Source organism: Ictalurus furcatus, chromosome 24 (assembly GCF_023375685.1).
Source record: "Ictalurus furcatus strain D&B chromosome 24, Billie_1.0, whole genome shotgun sequence".
NCBI classification, from domain to species: domain Eukaryota; kingdom Metazoa; phylum Chordata; class Actinopteri; order Siluriformes; family Ictaluridae; genus Ictalurus; species Ictalurus furcatus.
The window spans coordinates 16,818,495-16,840,957 of record NC_071278.1 but is presented as its reverse complement, the minus strand read 5'-3'; the positions used below and the strand labels follow the sequence as shown (position 1 = coordinate 16,840,957).

Here is a 22,463-nt window from a genome sequence, read left to right as displayed (position 1 = left end):
ATGAGACAGTTGAGCAGTTTTTGGGACTGCAGCTCCTGCCGCTCTTTACCTAATAATGAACCCTCTGTATGTATAAAACCTGCTCAGCATTTTATACATGTCACAGAGTATGGTTGGATTTTCAATGCTTAATTCGGTCAAGCGGTATGAAAGTCTGGAACAATCTATACTCGTTATATACTCAGTTTCTTATATGCACTTATATGAATGGAACTGAAAGCCAAATTGAATCGACATATTTAAATTTCCCATTCCCTGTAGTTACAGAGTAATACATGATAGCAAGGGGTTAACACTTTCCATTTGACTTCTGTCATACATTACATCGATGGATACAGAAGTAAACAAAAGCATGCATTAACTCTAATATAAGGTTTGAATTCTGAAATCCTGTACACTAATTTCCAGTCTATAGTGTTGTTACAGTTGTCTGGTTACTGTTAATTAAACTATTATTTGTATTTATATTGTAATGCTCCTGCAATGCTCAGCCCCTGGTGTGTCTGTTGAAGTTTGTTACAGTTCTCTAATCCCAATTGAATTCCAGCAGTTTTTCTTGACATCTTAAGAACTTTCCTGAAACTATCCCATATGTTTAGTTGAAGCCATTATCTTTATGGTTGAGTTATCCACGAATTGTTGTTAGCAGCCTGTTTAATTGGCTGGAGTAATTTGACGCTTAAGAAATAATTTGTGTGCCTCACTATGATCGGCAGTGAAGACAAATAGTGGTGGTTTCTTTGCTAGTAAAGCTGATTCTTTTTAATCTATAAATCTATCTATGTATATGCCAACCCAAGTCTGCATCCATTGGATTGCTCTGAACTGAGCCATTTCCCCTGTTACCTTCTACTACAACATATTTAACTCATCTTAATGCCTTAACAAACTGTTTTTGAAGAGTCATTTCCCTTCAGCGTTTCTCACTCTTACTGTGTAACCACTGCAACTCTTATTCCTAAACCAGCATTGTATCTTTGTGGTCTCCAGTTCCCAAATAACATCACAGAAATGTTTCCTTTCAAGGACCATATTTTCACCTGACATCATCTCTCAGAGGGTAAAACATCCTCACTCACAGTGACTCATGCACGGCAATGATGGAAAAATCATAAATACATTAACTAGCCTACTGGGCTATTGAAAGCTCCAATGTGCTCCTTAATCCTATTTTCTGCTTGCCCAGAAGTCCAATTAAGTAGGCGAAAAAGTGGCAATTAATGTAATTTTCCTCAAAGTTGTAGTCCTCTCCTGATAATGTCTCTGGTGATGAAGCATATCATGTTTGTCCCAATGACAAAAAGGCAAAAAGTCTTTGGCTAACATTTTGGTTATGGGCTTTGGTGTAACACAAAATACATTATGAGTCTGGTTAGTATCTTTATTTCCGCTTGACGAAGTATTTAAATGCAAGGCGACCGTGTGTTGCGCTACCCTTTTTGTGGGTAATGCCTCCTTACATTTAAACAATGTATTTTGCTCAGTTGACACTGTTTCCACATCCTGATGTCTAGCATCTGTTCATACTAATTAAGATGCCTAGTAACAGTTTCAAACTACGTCCTCGGTGCACAAGAAGAACTTTGCATCACCAAGAAATATATAAACCAATTGGATCATCATCATCATCATCATCATTCAATCTTAGTAAGCACTTTAGCCTGGTCAGAGTTGTGGTGGCTCTGGAACCTATCATGGGAACACTGGCCGTGAGGTGGGAATATACCCAGGCTGGGACAGGCACACTCATTCAGACAGTAACCCAAGCTCTGGATCAAACTGGGGACCCTGAAGCTGTGATGCATCAACACTACCCATTTCACAACCTTGATGCCCATTGAAACAAACAAAAGTCAGGAAGTAGAGTATTTTCCTTTCTCAGTTTGTTGGATGAGCAAATAAAAAAAAATAATAAATCATGACTGTTATACAAACAACGTACTGAACCTGAAAAATGAATGAAAAACTGCTACCTTGTGTACGTAAACTGCTTGAACCCAGGCTAGTAATTTGTCCACCACTGTTCAAATCCAGCCATAATAGTTCTACAGCTAATAGAGTTTAATGGTGTATTCAGAGAGTGAAAGACACTTTGGCTTATTTAGCATTCATTTTGGCTTGTTGAATTTCACAAACACTGTGAACAATTTGCCGCACTGGCATCGATGCAGCCTTTATTTGAATGTCTCAGAACTCCTGGATGGTTGGAAGCATTTTCACAGGTTAAAAGCCCTCACTGGAGGGCCTGAGCACCAGTTTCCACTGACTGAGGCATGCGGAAGAGCCTGAAAAGGAAAACAGGATTGTTCCTCACAAAAGCTACAATATCCCAGCATGTTTTCTGGCTGTTGTGAAGTGCTGTGGAGATATTGAGGGGAGCCAGGCGTTTTTGAAGGCACTTACTGAGACTGTGTGAGGAAGAATACAGGAGATTGTTAGACCACACACCATGCATACTTCTTCAATGATGAATTTACTTGATTGTTCTGAGGCTGTGGGTGCTGGCAGGAAAAGTGCTATAGGCTTTAAATTGGTGTGAATGTAAGCTGCTCATTAGTGCACATTTATTGGCTGGGTGTCTTGTGGTTTTGGGTGTTCAAGATGAAAGCTGCTCTAAAGTAAATAGTTCAGTTTTGAAGATTTTTTGATTTCTACACAGATTTAAAAACTTTGTGGATCAAAACGGAACAACAAATTTCATGATGTATATATTTTGTGTATTTATTTGACGTCACGATATTATTTAGGTTATGTATGTTAAAGGTGACTGGTAAGAATTTATTTGAAGGGCCCTACACTAGACATGGTTAGCAGGTTTGTCTCACACCTCCAGGGTCGGGGGTTCGATTCCCGCCGTTGCCCTGTGTGTGTGGAGTTTGCATATTCTCCCTGTTCTGCGGGGGTTTCCTCCTGGTACTTCGGTTTCCTCCCCCAGTCCAAAGACACGCATAGTAACATGATTGACATGTCCAAAGTGTCCGTGGTGTGTGAACGTGTATGTTGTGCCCGGCGATGGATTGGCACCCTGTGCTGGGTGTACCCCGCCTTGTGCCCGATATTCCCTGGGATAGGCTAGAGGTTCCCCATGACCCTGTAGGATAACGGTATAGAAATTGGATGGATGGATGAAAAAGAATGCTGCAGGATTTACAGCATATAATGCTTATTTTAAATCTTGTGAGGTGTTTTTATACAGTCGTCTGACTTCTTTACAGGAAAGGGATAAGAGAGAAGAGCCTTCTGTTAATAATAATTTGGCACTATTATTTTATTAATCTCCTTACTAACATCACATTCATGAATATGTGAGATATCTATCTGTCATCTTATCCTAGCTGTTATGGTTTTTTGCAGAGATTGTTATTAGATTAACATATCTATAACATATCTTGCTGAGAAACATCTATGACCGTAGTAATTTCAAAATAAATCAGCCAGGATCAGTCTTCTCATTTGTGTTTAATATAATACAGCCATATCAATCCTAAAAAGTAATATTTTTAAATATAATTATCATGTATGTTTCCACTGTCCAGCATACCATCTCAAACAGTGTTGTCTCCTGGTGTGCCATGTGAGGGAAAGTCTAGAGCCTGCAGTCTTTAGTGCAGTGAACCGGATCTAGAGCCTGTAGTCTGTTGTGCCTCAGTGTACGGAGTCTATACCCTGTTATCTGTTGTGCTTCAGTGTAGCAAGTCTATATCCTGTAGTCTGTAATGCCTCAGTGTACGGAGTCTATACCCTGTTATCTGTTGTTCCTCAGTGTAGCAAGTCTAGAGTCTGCAGCCTGTAGTACCTCAGTGTTCCAAGTCTCGAGCCTTCAGTCTGCAGTGCCTCAGTGTATTCAGTCTAGAGCCTGCAGTGCTTCAGTGTATTGAGACTAGAGCCCACAGTGTACACTGTCTCAGTGTACCAAGCTGCTGAAAGATTGATCTTTTGTGATGCAGAACTGGACAAGGTGGAAACACAATGCTGCAGAGTGAGCTGAATTATTTACAGACTCAATCAGGCAGCGTGTATTTAGGCTGCTGATAGAGAGCAGTGCTCTGGCCTTTTTGGGTATCAAACAATTCTTAGTACTGACATTAATGTCTGCGCTGTAACAGATGGAGCCATTCGGTATAATATAGCCCTGCCCAGCCAAGCTTAACACACATAACTCTTCTCACTTCTGACAGATGCTATAGCATTCTACAATTATCCTGTGCTGTTTTGAGAACGGGATATGATTTCCCAGAATGCAGACATCTACTTAAGCATATGTAGTGAACAGAATTTCCTAATTATTCAATTTTAATAGATTTGTACAACTGGGTACCATGCCCAGCACAGTGGCACATATGATACAGTAGCATGGCTGTAGGTTCCCTGTTCAATCCTGAACCTGGGTTACTGTCTGGGTGAAATTTTGCATGTTCTCCCTTTGTTTGAATGTGTTTCCTCAGGGTTCTCCAGTTCCCTCCCACCTCCCTAGCACATGCCAGTAGATGGATTGGCCAGGGTATATTCTAGCCTGGCAGTGTTCCCAGGATAGGCTCTGGATCCACCCCACCCCTTAACAGGATAAAACAGTTACTGAATGATTGAACTAGGTGTGAATAGTTGTGCAGTGTGAAGAGTTGCCACCTCATAGCTACAGGGCCCGCAGTTCAGTCCTGAGCTACTGTCTGTGCGGAGTTTTTCATGTTTCCCTGTGTCTGTATGGGCTTCCTCTGGGTTCTCCTCCCTCCTCCCAAAAACATTAAAGTAGGTGTATAGGCTACATTAAATTAGTGTTAATGAATGTGTTAATCTGTGTGCATGGTGCGCTGTAATAGACTGGCATCCCATCCACGGTTTATTCTGGCCTGTGCAGCGTTTCCAGGATAGGCTCTAGATCCACCATGATCCTTAACGGGATAAAGTGCTTACTGAAAATAATGATTGAATGATTGAATGAATGGTCTTTGCAACTTGTGTCCAATAATTGCTTACTATGCTTATAGGACAATGATGTGAGGATCATCATTGGTCAGTTTGATGAGAACCTGGCCTCTGAAGTCTTCTGTTGTGTGAGTATTTTTTTTTTTTAAATACTTGACACTGAGATCGTACCTTTATTTTTTAGGTCATAAATGTACTTTAATGACATACATGGTTTACATACACTATACTGAAAACATGTGTAACTTTACGAAGCGCTTGTGTTCAATATAAAATATATTGTCAGTGTGGTTGTTTCTGTGTCCTGATTGGGGTATGAAGTGAGTATCGAATGAATCGCTGCTACAAACACCTTCTGCACCTTTCTGAATGAATCACTGATACAAATCCCTTCTGCATCCCTTCTGTGCCTTCTAGGCCTATAACCTGAACATGTATGGCAGTAAGTATCAGTGGATAATTCCAGGATGGTACCAAGGCAATTGGTGGGAGCAGGCAAACTCAACCAACTGCACCACCAGAAAATTGCTTACTGCTATGGAGGGGTACATAAGTGTGGACTTTGAGCCTCTCAGCGCCAAACGGATTAAAGGAATCTCTGGAAGGGTAAGTGTCTGGCATTTTACATGATTTCAATATACCTTAATATAGTTGTTGTCCAATGGGATATTGTTTGGACAACAACAATGCGTCTTATAAAAGTAAAATTACAATCCACTGTATTCTTAAAATACAGTACAGTGCACAAAACGAGTGACATAAAGACATGGCTTGCCAAGGTTGGTATGGAAGAATTTGAGTGGCCTGCACAGAGTCCTTACTTCAACCCCACTGAACACCTTAGGGATGAATTGGAATGTCAAATGTGCACCAGGCCTTCTCACCTGACATCAGTGCCTGACCTCACTAATGCTCTTGTGGTTGAATCAGCAAATCCCCACAGCCACACTCCAAAATCTAGTGCAAAGCCTTCCCAAAAAACTGGAGGCTGTTATAATAGCAAAGGGGGAACTAACAAGAACATATGGGTGCGATGATCAGGTGTGCACATATTTTTGGCCATGTGATGTATATGTTAAACTATAAGTTTTGACCTGATCTTAAGATTTGTATTTATAAAGTTCAGTGACATTTCTGTGATTTTAACCAATAAAACCTTGATAGTACCGTGTAATTCCGATCGCTAATTAATGATAGTCCAGATCATTTTTACTCAGTGTCAGTTAATAGTTAATGATGTACTTTTCCTTATAAAGTTTCCTTATGCTAATGATCAGAAATCCCTAAGATTGCTTTGTCTGCTTTATTCCATGTTCAGACACCCCAAGAGTATGAGCGGGAGTACACCAGAGAGAGGGAGCAAAAAGGAGTAGAGGCCAGCAAATTTCACGGTTTTGCCTACGACGGCATCTGGGTGATTGCTAAGACACTAAGCCGTGTTATGGAGCTGTTCCGTCAGAAGCAGAGGCATGACATTTACCATAACATGACCATGGATGACCAGGAGGTGGGAAAGTTAGTGCTGGATGTGATGAACGAGACCAACTTCTTCGGAGTGACGGTGAGACCCTGTTCCTCTGTCAACCTTTTAGTGCAAGTGTGAAATGCAGGCTGACAGCCAGATCTCTAATGAACTGTGATGTTCCTTGTGATGCCTCATCGAAATTCATGAATGGATATTTGTTAGGAAAAACAACACTGATCTTCAGTGAAGCTTGGGGAAACAAGTCTTCCATGTACAGGCCTCACATCCTATATGTTCTAAGTATCCTTTAAAAATCTGTTGCGCTCGAGGGCAGTGATCCTGTGGAAAGAGTCAAATTCTTGGTATTCCTGGCAGCCATTTATGCTGAAAAAGCACTAACTTTATGGGCAACTTGCAAGATCTATGTATGCTGTTTTGGCTGAGATGTCAAGGGACATTTTCTCAGGCACAAGTATTATAAAAGCCATTGTATGATTGGTGCTGTTGACATGCATGAGTGAGATAGTGAGTGTAGACAGGGATGAGGAAAGGCATTGGTGTAGGGGCGGGGTAACAGACCTGGCATGTGAGACCAGGAGCAAACAGAAAATCTAATAGAAAAAAAAAATAGAGGCAGCTTGCAGAGAGGTGAGAACCAGAGAGAGCTGTACCGATTTGGTATGCAGGGAGCATCGTGCCTGCAGACATGCTTTGTGTGTGTGTGTATGTATGTGTCTGTGTGTGTGTCTGTGTGTGTGTCTGGAGCGATAGGATGCTGCTGGATACAAAAAGAGAAAGAGAGCTAAGGGAATGAAAAAGGCTTGACAGGAAATGTAAAGCCGGTGAATACAGCTGTTGCAGTAGCAAAGAGCAAAGCATGAGCGCTAATATAGTGTAAATCAGGTTGTTTTGAACCCTCTTAGGTCTTAGCCAGAGGTTATTTCACATCTATCATTGTCCCCCTGGTGAAGTGTGGTAGACACTCAGCTTGACAGCACCTACCCTGGGCCCTGAGAACACAGCCTCCCTCCTCAGCACTGCACAATAATAGAGGGAAAATAACTGCAGTAAAACAAACAGCTCTCTAGGAAGAAAGAGAGCAGCAGTGTAAGCAGAACAGCAAAACAAGATACTTTATAGAGGAATGCTGTGTGGGGTATTTTACAGGAGAATGCTAGGTTGCTGTGGTAATTCCCACAGAGAGAGCTTTTTCTCACAAAATACTGTTCTGTGCTGATCAATTTGCAGAATAAGCACTGAAATGTCAGCTATACATTTCCCCAGTATAACTGCCTTATTTGCAGTCTGCAGGTTGCTTCTTTTTTTTTTTTAAATTCAAGGTTATAGTTGTTCTTTCAAAGGACATTTTCCTACGCACATGCAGCACCTATAAAATTTCTTATTACTGTTGCGTGTTCCCTGCACTCAAAGTCCCGTGATGCTGTAAACTCTGACTCCTGGACTCTCTCTGTCAGAGTCTGAAACCACCGAGCAGGGTTATTGATCGAGCGGCAGCACACTTTAGGAAGTAAAACATTAGCTCAGTGAAGCCTCTGGGGAGTACAGATCACTCTAATGAGAGATCGAGGGTTAGACCGTTGCTGAACTTTTGACTGGATCAGAGCCAGTTACAGCTTTTCCTGCTTTGAACCTCAAACTCATTTGTTTCCTATTACCCATGATTGTAAATCTACAACAGTTCTAAATGTCAAATTAAAAAATGGCCAGTTCTCGAAATCGCTTTACTTACTGGTATAGTTGGTGAATTTGGAAGAAGTTGGCAAAAGCTTAGTCTTGTTAGCCAGAGTTGTTGCTCAAGAGTCTGGTACTCGTCACCCCTAAACATGACCAAGAACCACCTATTATCATGGAAAAATGCTGTTTGACTTACCAACCATATACTTTGGGTGTTTCTTGAATGTTTGCGTGAATGAGAAAGGACAAATATGTAAACTGGGTATGTATCTTATTTTGGGTGAAGACGTGTATATTGGGACACATATGCATACTGTACAACACTGAGAGATATGCACTATATGAACAAACATATGTAGACACCTGACCATCACATCTATATGTGCTTTTTGAACATCCGGTTTCAGCTTTAGTCCCCCTTTTGCTGTTATAGTATCCTCCACTCTTCTCAGAAGGCTTTCCAGTAGACTTTGGAGCATGGCTGTGGGGATTTGCCCTTTCAGCCACAAGAGCATTAGTGCTATCAGGTACTGATGGCTGGTGAGGAGGTCTGGGGTGAAGTCAGCTTTCCAGTTCATCCCAAATGTGTTCAGTGGGGTTGAGTTTAGATCCCTGTGCAGGACACTCAAGTTCTTCCACTCTGACCTTGGCAAAGAATATGAAACGGTCTCTATGGACCTCGTTTTGTGCACAGGGGCATTGTCATGCTGGAACAGGTTTGAGCCCCTTAGTTCCAGTGAAGGGAAATGTAATGCTGCATCATACAAAGACATCCTGTACAATTGGGTGCTTTCAACTTTGTGCCAATAGATCGGGGAAGATCTGCATATGGGTGTGAGAGTCAGGTGTCCATAAACCTTTGGCCATATAGTGTACATGCATGCATTATTTACAAAGGATGCTACTAAAATTGCTGTCAAGCTTTTTGGCCATGCTCATATTTGTCAGTATACACTAATGTAGGGTTATGAGGGTTGCTCATAAGAGTTGAGAATATGTATGAGAACATATATGAGACTCGACTTATATGACTTTAAAATTTTACAATACAACATCCTCCAACCATACATTTTCTGTACAGCTTATCCTTACTGAGTCGCAGGGAACCTGGAGCCTATCCCAGGGGGCACAAGGGGCCTAGACGAGATGCCAGTCCATCACATGGCACAATCACACACACATTCATGCTACTCAGTCTTTGGACTAAGATCACAAAGCACGGGGACAACATGCAAACTCCGCACACACAGGGCCATGTCGGGAATCAAACTCTCAACCCTTGAGCTACCGTGTGCCCTCAATGCAACCTAAACTGTTGTGCATTGGATATAGATGACATATGAATGAGGAAGCTCAGTTTTATAGTTGCTAGTGTGATTTGTACTACATGGCATTTACATAGATGTCCGAGAATTGAATGTAATGCAAACATTTATGCAACAGAGCCTCAAAAATAAAGATGAACATGATGAAGGGACTAATCTGCACTTCAAAGCAGAATGTCTTTAGAGATGAGATAGGCTCTCAGTCCCTTCCCTGGGTACTAACCAACAGACTTCTAATCATCGCCACGGTAATACTGGGTGCCATTGAATCCAAATCCAGTCCAATGCCTCATTAGCCAAGTCAGTTGGCACACAGCCTTTGCTCAATACTTAACAGATAATGAGCACAAGGCAATGTTTTGACACAATGTTGAGGTTTCATGGATAATGGTCTCCCTTATTACAATATTTTTTTTTTCTTTTATCTGATCAGTCATCCACAGTGACCTGTCAAACAGCCATTAATTCATAATGTTCAGTGGGTTTTGTGCTATATTGGTTCCCAGATCCTATTATCCATTTTAGCCTTTTGTCACCAAGCAATCAAGTATGACTTTGGTGGCGCATTGTTTCTGGCTTTGGATTCTCACAAGAGATCAGTCTCATTAACCGATACAGGCTTGTGAACTGGTCAACATGAACTGGACCTCCTTAGGGACCTCATGCTCTCATAATATTTAACCAATCAATTTTGCTAGTATTAATTGTGTTTGCCTCTATAAAAGGATCAATTTTCTGACCTCTAATTTAATAAATGAGCCCAGAACCATGGACTATGGCAGGCTAAATGGGGAACACTCTAGGTTGTCCCTGCACCAAGAGTCAAGGCTGCAGCAGTAAAGTTGTACATTACTCTTAATAAGGCTCTTTAAGGCTAGCCATAAACATGTGAATGACTTACTGTACCCTGTATCCTTGCCTAAGTAGCTGTCAATGTGGGTTTTATATGCAGTTTATCTGAAGATAAACTATGTATGTTTTCACAGGGTCAGGTGATGTTCAGAAATGGAGAGCGCATGGGAACTATCAAATTCACACAGTTTCAAGGTAAGTGCAATCTGCAGTCAGGGATTGTTTAGAAATGGGATGGCACTCACTGGCTTATAAAATTATCCTATAAGCCAACCTCCCTGTAGTGCAGTGGTGGGCCAGTGATTATGGCTTTGGGCTATTTGGGCTATTTGGGCTATTGCCAGGCTGCCTTTGAGCAAGACCAATAGGCTTCATCTGCTCAGCTCGATTGTAAGTCACTTTAGATAAAAGCCAAATGAGTCAATTTAAAGCTGATACATCCCTTTTTTCTCTATACATTAATGTCTTTATGTGGTATCACCTATGTCTGCTATCAGTAATGTTTAGAAATAACAAAACTGATACACATGCAGTCCAACATTCAACTGACAAAGTTGGGAACGCACAAAACAAACCCTAGCAAGTTCAGTACTGTGAAAAAGTATTTGCCTGATTTCTTCTGTTTTTGTGTATATCTCTTGTCATGTAATGGTTTTAGGAGATGGACGCAAATGCAGTTAAAGCTTTTATTTAAGAGAAGGGCAGACAAATCGAAAGGCAAAACCGTGGTCAAAAACAAGCAGATAGTCATGTGATCGGCAAACGGGCATAAACTGGGCTTAGACACGAATCAGGAAATGAGGACGAAAACAGGATCAAAACCATGAAACGAAAATAAGGATAAATGGCTCAGTACGGTACAGACACTCAGTAATTCGCATTGAACGAAGACACATGAGGGGTTTAAATACTTCATGTAATCAACGGTAAAAACGAAAGAAGAACAAAAGGCAACCTGAGTAAACACAAAATACAGTTTTTAAATGATAATGTTATTTATTGAAGCAAAAAAGTTTATCCAGTACCAACTGGGCTTGTGTGAAAACTAGGCTTGATTTGCCCCCGTAGATACTAATTCCCCAAATCTATGAAACTGCATTCATAATGGGGTTCAGCTGGACTAGATCCAACCAGGCCTGTTCAATTAAATCAACACTTAGATGTAATAATTTGATGAGTCGAAAGTGGATCTTTTTGGAAGACGGGGGACCTGTTACATCTGGCATAAACCAAACACAGAATTCCACAAAAAAGAACATCAGACAGAGTAGAGAAGGGGATTGGTTGAAAGAACAATAAAAGCAAACACGTCATCAGATTCTTTCAATGGTCTATTTGAAACAGGTATGATGACTTTCCAGGACCTGTCACCAGGTCCAGACATACATTCCACCTTTCCTATTTGTTTCACAGTAATTCCTGTATAATTCCTATTTGTTACTGTATAATATGGCAATAAAATAGAATAAAATGATTTTTTAAAACCCTGGCGATTATAATGTTGCTGATAGATTTAATGCCTAATTATGTAATGTCACAGTAGTTGGTTTATTTTTGTAAGTAAGCTGGCTAGCTATTGATGTATCTACTAAGCCTGCCTAATCAGTAAGATTAGTTTTATCTTTCTTTTTGTGGTGAAATATTTTTAAGGTTTCCTAACAAATTTACCTGTTAAAGTCTACTTGTATTATCCAATTACACATCTTGAAGTGCTCAATAACATCTATGAATTATTAAGTAAATCCAATTTTTTTTTTTTTTTGTAAATCACAAAAGTGATAAATGTAAGTCTGAATTCATCAATTTATTTATTATTAAGTCTGCTAGTATTTTATCACTATTGTTCCAATCCACAATGTCTTTGTCAAATTGGTGTGCACTAATTTGAGGGTCTTGATTAAATGGTCCTCTGCTGTGTGCTCAAGCTGTAATATTCTAAACACCAACATAATCATGACAATGCATTTGTCTGCTGCATGCATTTGGCCAAGCTTGCCCTGAATTCCCATACTAATGTCTCTAACCCAACATGTTTCTGGAGGCCTGCGTGAGGTTTAGTTAGATAAGATTAGATCTTGGTGGAGGATTTAATCTCTGAGTGGGGATTCCCTTGTCATAACCCACAGCCAACATTTCAGTCTTATCTACCTCTGTGCAGAGCTGCAGCGGTGTCCCCTATAGCATATTACATCATTGTGTGTGTATGTGTGTGTGTGTGTGCATGAGAGAGAGAGAGAGAGAGAATGTTTAAAGCAACAGGACAGGGAAACCTATTAAGCTGTGAACTGGCTGCCTATTCGATGACAACTGACAGCCGTAGATAAGTGGTGAAAAACGCATTGGAGTAAACGTGCTATTGCACCACTAGAACAATCACAAGAGTGGCACGTTGCCCAATGGCAATACTCTCTATATCGCTCTTGTCTCTCACACACATACACCCATAAAACACAAACCAAGTAAACAGAGTCATATCTATATTTTAGAAACTAGAAACAGATGTTTCTAAATATTGGTCATGTATTCATTTCTTCTCATAATAAACTCCCACTCTATTTTCTTTTGATTTGGACCAATTTATCATCTCTCATTTATCGTTTCCTGTCAATCTTTCTTTCCTTCTTCTTTGTATTCTCTCCTGCATCATTGTCCCTCACCTCTCTCCACATTCACTGCATGTTAATTATCCAGCTCGTGTATTTAATGAGATGTCGAGCCTCTGCTCAATGCTGCCATACGTCTCTGAGCCCATCTCTCATATCCCTCTTTGTCAACTCCATCTGGACAAGGTGGGGGAGAAATTTATAAACTGGATATGGTTGCAAAACCTTGCAATGAAGCCCAGCGTATGTTTTGTCCAAATTGTTTTAGACACAGAATCAGTGCAGTTTCATTAATTATGCTTCTGCTTAAGTGGCAAGGACACATTCTAGGTTTATCACTGTATCAAACGAGACATATTCCGTAAAATGTAGACCTACATCATGATGGATCCTGAGGCTATTCTGAGAGCACTGGGAGTGAGGCGGGAAGACTCCAAGAATGGGACCATGCACTGTGCATACCCACATTCACAGACTTATTCACACCTATGGGCGATTTAGAGTCACCAATCCTCCTACCTGCTGTACATGTTTTTGGGAAATGGGAGAAACCCATGCAGACATGGGGAGAACATTAAAAAAAAAAAAAAAAACTCAGACAGAACTAGACCTCAAGTTCTAGGGAACCTGGAGCTTTGAGGCCAGAGATATTACAGTTCAATTGTTTATTAAGTAAATCTACAGTATAGTGGGCCACATATTAGACACTGTTTCATAGCTATGAAGTGTACACCTTATTAGTGTTTTGTTTTATGTTCTTATTTTATTAATGGAGGTGTTACAATGTCTCAACACAAGACATATAAAAAGAGACCTCCGCAATTTATGGCTCTTAATTATGTTGTTCAAATATGTATAAAACTCAATGATGTATTCAGGTAAAAATTTGAGACTAACACTTTACATTGAAGGTAATATACATTTCCAGAAACACCTATATAATATGGGAATAATAACTAAAACATTAATATACAGTTAATGTTGCCAGATTACTCCTGTAGTCACAAATCATATACACGCTTATTAACTGAATTAATGTCGAAGATGAGACTCCCTCATCAATTGGTGGGGCATGGTCTGGATTTGGTCCTAGCGAAGTCTTTAAGCAGTTTGAAACCAACCACTTGAAAAATAGTGTAGCAAAGGCAGACAAACATATGAAAAAAAAAAAAAAATGGCCATAGCTCAGCGTCCTCGCACATTTATTTATGCAAATGATTTACTTGAAAGCAGCTCTTCGATAAATAAAAGCATTTTCATATCTGTTTACTTATCCATTTAGGGAGGTGATGGTATTGCCGGGGATCCCAAATCCCGATGCCACAGACATCTGTGGTGTCACGAAAAGGACGTGATGGAGGTTAGGACAGACGCAAGTGCAGATAAGAGCTTTTAATAAAGAGAGACAGGCAGACAAATCCAATTCATGAGACAACAGCATGGTCAAAAACATGCAATGGGTCAGGCGATCTGCAAACAGGCATAAACGAGAACGTTTATGCCTGCAAGGCAAGAATCGAGAACGAGAAACTAGAAACAAGACCAAAGAACATGAATCAAAATGAGGAACAGGGTACAAATGCTTGGTATGGTGATAACACTCAATACTTCGCAAAGAGAGAATACCTCGAAAGTCCCTTTTAAACTGTGGTGTGATTGTGTGTGAGATTGGATGCAGGTGTGTGTGATTAGAATGAATGAGTGTTCTGGGAATTGCGGTCCACGGTGGCCATGTTTGTAGGCCGCAGTGCAGGATGGGAAATGTAGTCACTGGTTCTCTGTTATATGACATGTGGTCTGTATCCACATGAGCAATATTTGCTGTGCACTCAAGTATGTAGCTAGAACTTCAGAAATCGCAGTTGAATATACATACCCTATACTGTATGTATGTGCACAAACTAGAATTAATCAATTTGAAATATTTAGCATAGATTCCAAAACTACCACATGCACTAATCACAAGCTTATACATACTTAACATTCTATTTTACTCTAATTACATATGTCAAAATATAACTAATGCTCAGCGACTGTAGCAATAGCCTTTACCTGATAAGAGCTGTTAGCTTGGAAGAAGCCATTAAACATGCCATGCATGCATGAACCCATTAGCCTAGTTTGGCCACTGAATTGTCGCCTCAAATGTAAACACCCAAGAAAAAAAGCTCATCTGAAAACGCAGTTAAGGGGCTGGAAGTTTTGGTACTGACTACTAATGAGAGAGCTAGATAGAGAGGGAGGGAGGTGGTTGGTGGAGGTGGTGGGCTTGGCTAGGGGAGCGTGCGGTTAGCAGTGATCCTGTGGCCTGTAATGGTGTTTCGGGCTGTGGCTCAGAGAGAGCTGCCTGCATGGCTGCATGTTCAGCAGGCCATAACTAGCACAGACAGCTGCAATCAGCCTCAGCCACCTTTCCACACATGGAGCAGGGACAAAAAGAGCATTCAAATAAGCAGAAAAACATAGTTTCCATTCTGTCATTTATATTATTTTCTTACATTGACATATTTTTAAATTCATTCACATTAACACTCATGAATGAGGACACAATTTCAGTTTCATTAACAATATTACAAGGCACTTCGAATTCAATTTTAGGAAAACCCATAAACACATGAGAGGAAATAAATAAATGTATGATGTTACAGATCTGCTCATGATGGTCTCCTTATGCATGTCACTCAGTTTATAGAAATTCGTGTAGTACGCCCATGAGACATATAAAACTGTCAATAAGATTAGATCTGATATATGTGAGATGCCTTGGGTTTATCTGTAATTAACTGTTATTCAAGATCATTTTCATGGTACCTACGGACACATAACCACAAACATATCTAGTTACACAACCTAATGTTCAAATAGCCTTCATGTGTTATTGCTTCATTATTTTTTAACATCTTTTCCTCATAGGAGAAAAGACATTACTCCATTTATTGTGCCAGATGCAAGCGGGGTTATTAATATAAATGTAATTTCTGTTCTATTCAGTGATGGCTCTAATATTACATGGAGGTCTAATGTCTAATACCTATCAATAGTTTGAAAATGACAGTATGCAACTATTGGGGGCAATAATGTGGGGTGAAGTACACTTTAAAGCAGATTGGACAGCTGTATTTGTGATGATTTTTTTTTTAAAAAGTGTTTTGAGCCCATAATGCTCTACTGCACACATGCATTGTTTCCTCCAAATACCAAACACAGTAAACAGAAAAGCTATATTCCTTTTGTTCTAATAAGAATAATAAGAAGAAAAAGAAGAAGAAGAAGAAGAAGAAGAAGAATCACTAAACCTACAGTTTTTTCATCTGTAATTTGTACTTTCATTAGACAATGTGCGCTACTTAGTTACGCCTCCAAAAGGATTTTCGAGGAGGAAAAAAAGGATGGTAGAGGAAATAAAAAAAACATCTTTCATGTGCAGTACATCTGCGACTCTATTTCTCTATTTCTGCGACTCTGTGTGCCTTCTCAATCACTGCTGATAATATGTTACAGATGTGTTAACGCTGTAGGCTAAAAAATATAAACCACTGCATGAATCTACAGTCTGGGCTAGAACGAAATCAACCCCAGCCTCGCTTCTTCATAACATCCTTTGATGCATCCAGAGTAATGCGTCCCAAATTAATCAGGAGGAACTTTATCATGCAGCAAGACAATGATCCAAAACACATTGCCAACTCAACAAAGGAATTCCTCAGGGGGAAAAAGTGTACGGTTTTGGACTGACCAAATCAATCACCAAATCAATCAACCCAATTGAGCAGCATTTCATCTCCTGAAGAGGAGACGGAAGGAAGGCAACCCACAAAACAAACAACAACTGAAAGAAGCTGCAGTAAAAGCCTGGAAAACTTACTTTAATTTACTTCAAGCTTTATCTGTTCCTATACTTTTGATGACCTAAAAATTGGGTGATCTGATACAAATGGTGCTTTGTTTTAGTTTTTTTTTTTAAACACATTTGGATGTAAATACCAGGAAATAAAAGCTGAAATCCTAAATTCTCGTCTCATATCCATGTTTTGATCTCAAACCCAAATGTCTTTGGTGTATAGAACAAACAAATGAATTGGCCTTGCCGTTCCAGTAGTTTCGGAGGGGACTGTAGGTAATCAAGTTCTACTGCAGATCTTGTGACTACATGTAGCTCATGTGTATAGTACAGAAACAGCACAAAGGAGAAAAGACACACAGTGGCGAAGAACTCTGCTATAGAGCCCCACGGTTAGATGCTCTAATGCTCACTTGAGTTAATGTCCGTTCTCCATTGCTAGACATGCTGTATTTTTATCTCCCAGACTAAAGGAGTGATTCAGACTAGAGCTCTTATCAGAGCTGTTCTCAACTTACTTCTGCTGTCTCTTGCAGAGGGCCAGGAAGTAAAGGTTGGGGAGTACAATGCCATCGCCGACATTCTGGACCTTATCAACAACACCATGAGGTTCCAAGGTAAGGAAAGTCCAGCACAGTGTGGCCTTGTGAGTGTGTGCATGTGTTTGTTTCTGTCTTCTTTTATCATTTGCATGATCTAATGAATAATTTATTAGTTTGTTTTTTCCTCCATCGCCTTTTTGAGTTCACATTCTTTGTAAACCTCGTCGTGTTTGATTCCCAGCATTTTCTTCTTTATACCATACCAATAACACACACACACACACACACACACAAATAGACACACAGCATTACAAGGAAATGCTTCTTTTTGATGTCAGGCATGTCTTCAAATAGAACTTGGTAAGACAAGCCATAGGAATCAATTGGAACACAGACAAAAGCTTGCAAAGTAAGCAAAGGAGGAAAGAAGTGACAAAACACTGTGGTCACTGACCACAAACACAGAACAGAGGGTTGTTTGCAAAGTCCTGTTAACTCAAATAAATAGTCTCAAGATAATTTGCCTTTGAATTGTGTTTAAGACCATTATAGTGTGGTGAAGCAACCTGTTTCTCAGGACCTTGAAACTGCTGACTACTGACTAACTTCTTCATACCACAGATATGAAGCTAAATAATAAATAAACCCTTCAATAAACCCTTGAAATAAATTCTGAAATATATCCATGCCTATATTATTGTCGGTTCTTTCTGCTTTTGCATATTTTCGTGTCTCGCATTATATATCACAACCTCAGCCAAAACACTTATATACACTGTGTTCAGGGCAGAGTTGAATTAAGCATGCACAGTGAGGAGCATTCACAATATCCTTCCTTCAAATTCATAACTTGGGCAATATCAATGCACAATGCTATTTGAGACATATATTGTAGATCATTAAACTGATCAGACATAACCTTAAAACCACTGACAGGGGAAGTGAATAACATGGACTATCTCATTACAATGGCACCTGCCAAGGGCTGGGATTTATTCAGCAAAATTGAACAGTCAGTTCTTAAAGTTGATTTGTTGGAAGCAGGAAAAATGAGCCAGCGTAAGGATCTGAGCGACTTTGACAAGGGCCAGATTGTGATGGCTAGACGACTGGGTCAGAGCATCTCCGAAACGGCACTATGGGAAGAAGGCAAGCCATCGGAGGCAATGTGAAACATTGCTGCAGGCCAAGTACACCCCTTCATGGCAAACGGATTCCCTAATGGCAGTGGACTCTTTCAGAAGGATAATGCGCCCAGCCACATTTCAAAAATTGTTCAGGAATGGTTTGAACATAACAAAGAGCTCAAGGTGTTCACTCGGCCTCCAGATTACCCAGAACTCGATCCAATCAAGCATCTGTGCATGGACGAACAAGTCCGATCCATGGAGGTCCCACCTCACAAATTACAGGACCTAAAGGATTGGTGCCAGATACCACAGCACACCTTCAGAGGTCTTGTAGAATCCATGCCTCAACACAGCCGGTTTGGTGGCACGAGGACGACCTATACAATATTAGGCAGGTGGTTTTAATGTTATGGCTGATCGGTGTACATATGACCTTATAATAGTAGACAGTAGTCAATAAACTCCCAAACTGTGGTATAAATGACCAGAGCCAAAAGTTTTCAATCATCAGTTATTCACCAACAAAGACGGTGGAGAGAAACTTATTCAAATACAAAACGATAGATACAAATTTATGTAGTAGTTTGATGAAAAGGAAAATGAATAATCCAAAATGCCCAATATCTATCTATCTGTCCCATCACTCTCACTCAAAGAAGTAAGAAACAGCAATGCTCTGAAAACCGTGTGTAATGTAGTCCAGCTGGCAGGGTGGCAGATTCTGACAGGATTAAAGAATCAGAAGCTGAACTCAAACCCTTAGCGTAAAAGTCTGCTATTGTTTAACTCAGTGCTTTAGCAGTCTTTCTCAACTGGGTGATCTTTCTGAAGTGTGAAAAAATCACATTATAATGCTGTTTATCTGAAAATGGCATTTTAGAGAAAACGTAAGCATGCATAAAGTGTCATTTCTCTTTTAGACTAAGTGAGTGTGTGTCCATCCTAGGTGTGGAGCCTCCCAAAGACCGGACGTTTGTGCGTCTAGAGCGACGCCATATCAACGTACCACTTTACAGCATCCTGTCCACCATCACTATCCTCGGCATGCTCATGGCAGGCGCCTTCCTCTTCTTCAACATCAAAAACCGAAACCACAGGTCAGGATGGGGTTAGGCACGTCATACTCTTACACCAGGAGTTCTCAAACATTCCGCAGCCGGGGACCACTTTAACTGTAAAATCAATTCCACTGTGTATAATAAACTATATAAGTATTAGGCTCGTTATTTAAATATGTTTAATAATAATTTTGCTATGCATTGGAGCCATAGAGCATTTTTTTTTGTCTCCGCTGACAGAACACATTAGATTCATGTAAACATTATTTATTGATATTATACACTAAACCCATTCAGTTCTAGTGACCAGTCACATAGAGTAATAACTCAATAATAAATATATTAACTTTGATAATGGTGATTTTCACTTCTGTAACAAAATAAAAAAATCACAGACTATACAGACCTCTGGAGGTCCTCGACTCCACTTTGAGAACCAGTGCCTTACACTATGTAATGAATATGGGATGTGTGTGTGTGTGTGTGTGTGTGTGTCAGCACAATGTTCTCTTCTGTCTTGGCACAGACTGATTAAAATGTCCAGTCCTTACATGAACAACCTGATCATCCTTGGAGGCATGCTGTCCTATGCTTCCATCTTCCTTTTTGGCCTGGACGGCTCCTTTGTCTCAGACCAAGCGTTCGAGACCTTGTGCACTGTGAGTAGTGACTGTCACATCTGTGTTCTGACATGAACAGGTGCAGCCAAATGTAATTAAAGAACAATTCCACCTTCACTCTCCATACACTGGCATACTATATAACGCTGAGCTTCCCTTCAGACGATTCTGGCAAGTTGTCCTGCTACTCGTTGTCGGAACTTGACGATCGCAACCTCTATTTAATTAAGAAGTTTTGATTGCTGTGAAGGCATAAGTCCTTGGGGAGAGCCCAAAAATTGTGTGGTGTGTGACGTATGGTAGAAGCCTGAGCCAAGTCCAGCCACTCCACATAGTCGAGACAAAGGCTGGCGTTGTGATAGCAGTGATGATGGATGCAAGCCGAGCAATCAGTATTCCTGCAGACAGCTCTGATAAAACGAGCCATCATTGTGTCTGTACTTAAGCTCTTTCGTTCTAATGTTTCCTGAGTGATGATAGTTTGATGGCAGTGCTTTTGGGGTAAATCAAACTAGGAAATAGAGATAAGGTGTTTATCTTCCTCTTTCTTAAAGTGGAAGTATCTTTGGCAATACTTTCCTTAAGGCTGGTATCCATAGGGCTACATGATCTCCTCATAAGCCGTGAATGACACCTGACATACTGCATGTCTGTGTAAACAGTTTTCAGTGCTTATTCAGCATCAGAATATTTATTTTGCCAGTTTTGATGTGCATTTTCTCAGACCTTTATGTAAGAAATAAAACAGAATGGGGTGTGCTGTTATAGGAGGGAAAATGTGTGTGTCTGTGTATATATGTATATATATATATATATATATATATATATATATATATTAGAGGTGCACCGATGTATTGATAAAGGCTATTTTTCCCCGATATCGGCCGATGGTTTAAAATCATCCGATGTTCAGGGCCGATTATATTCTGTCAATCAAAAGAGGGCGGGAAAACACATCGATTTCATGCTGTGTGTAAAGGAGATGTCTCTTGTGGGGAATGATGACAAAACTGCAGTTTGTAATCTCTGCACTGCTAAAGTTTTACACCGGAAGTGAGCAACAGTGAAGAGGCGTCGAGTCTAATTTAGTATCGGTGCATCTCTAATATATATATATATATATATACATATTCATATATATGTGTGCGTGTGTGTATATATATATATATATATGTATGTATACAGTGGGGGAAATAAGTATTGAATGCGTTAACATTTTTTTCAGTAAATATATTTCTAATGATTTTATTCACATGAAATGTTCACCAGACATCAGTATTAACTCAAGAAATCAGGAAATATAAAGAATTCACAACATTAAAGTCCATAAATAAAGTTATGTGTAATAAAGTGGAATGACATAGGAAAAAAGTAATGAACATGCTAAGAAAAAGCAGTTCTCCAAGGCAAGGTAAGGCAATGAACCAGCTGAAATCCGTAAGTAGTTATAAAGTAATTATACCCCTTATCTGTGCAAATTAATGTCAGCTGGGTTAGTAAATTGATGGTCTATAAAAAGGCTTTATTGTTACCAAGGTGTCACAGAAGAAACATCTCATGATGACTAAAAGCAAAGAGCTCTGCCAAGACCTTTGCTACCTTATTGTTGCGAAACATATTGATGGAATCGGATACAGACGCATTTCAAAACTTCTGAATCCTCCAGTAAGCACCACTGGGGCCATTATCTGCAAGTGGAAGCAAGATCACTCTGTCATCAACCGGCCACGCACAGGAGCTCCTCGCAAGATTTCTGACCAGGGAGTCAGAAGAATAGTCAGAAGAGTAGCCCAAGAGCCAAGGACCACTCGGAAAGAGCTCCAGAAACACTTGGAGGCAGCAGGTACCATCGTCACAGAGAAAACAATAGGCAGTGCACTCCACCGCCATGGCCTCTCTGCACGCTCACCCCGCAAGACTCCATTACTAAAGAAAAGGCATATCGAAGCTTGTTTAAAGTTTGCTACAACTCATTTGGACAAGCCTATGTAATACTGAGAGAAAGTAGTCTGGTCAGACGAGAGCAAAATTTTACTTTTTGGCTGTCATACTACACACCATGTTTGGAGAAGAAATGGCACGGCACATCATCCTAAAAATACTATACCAACAGTGAAGTTTGGAGGTGGAAGCGTCATGGTGTGGGGCAGTTTATCATCACATGGTACTGGCAGACTTCATATAATTGAAGGAACGATAAATGTAAACCTTTACCGGGAGATTCTTGAGAAGAATCTGCTGCCATCCACCAGGATGATGAAGATGAGACGTGGGTGGACCTTCCAGCAGGACAACGATCCAAAACATACAGCAAAGGAAACTCTCGATTGGTTTCAGAGAAAAAAAATCAAGGTGTTAGAATGGCCCAGTCAATCACCTGACTCGAATCCAATTGAACAAGATTTAAAG

General features: G+C 40.1%; 1 protein-coding gene across 1 annotated transcript in view; it reads left to right on the top strand.

Moving 5' to 3' along the window:
• The window catches only part of gabbr2 (gamma-aminobutyric acid (GABA) B receptor, 2), a 202,534-nt gene that overhangs the window by 128,233 nt on the left and 51,838 nt on the right, over positions 1-22,463 (top strand). The window contains exons 5-11 of the mRNA XM_053613058.1: positions 4,986-5,051; positions 5,341-5,529; positions 6,242-6,484; positions 10,395-10,455; positions 17,241-17,321; positions 19,323-19,473; positions 19,961-20,093. Of these exons, the coding sequence (XP_053469033.1) occupies positions 4,986-5,051; positions 5,341-5,529; positions 6,242-6,484; positions 10,395-10,455; positions 17,241-17,321; positions 19,323-19,473; positions 19,961-20,093 (924 nt within the window). The remainder of the gene's footprint in view (positions 1-4,985; positions 5,052-5,340; positions 5,530-6,241; positions 6,485-10,394; positions 10,456-17,240; positions 17,322-19,322; positions 19,474-19,960; positions 20,094-22,463) is intronic.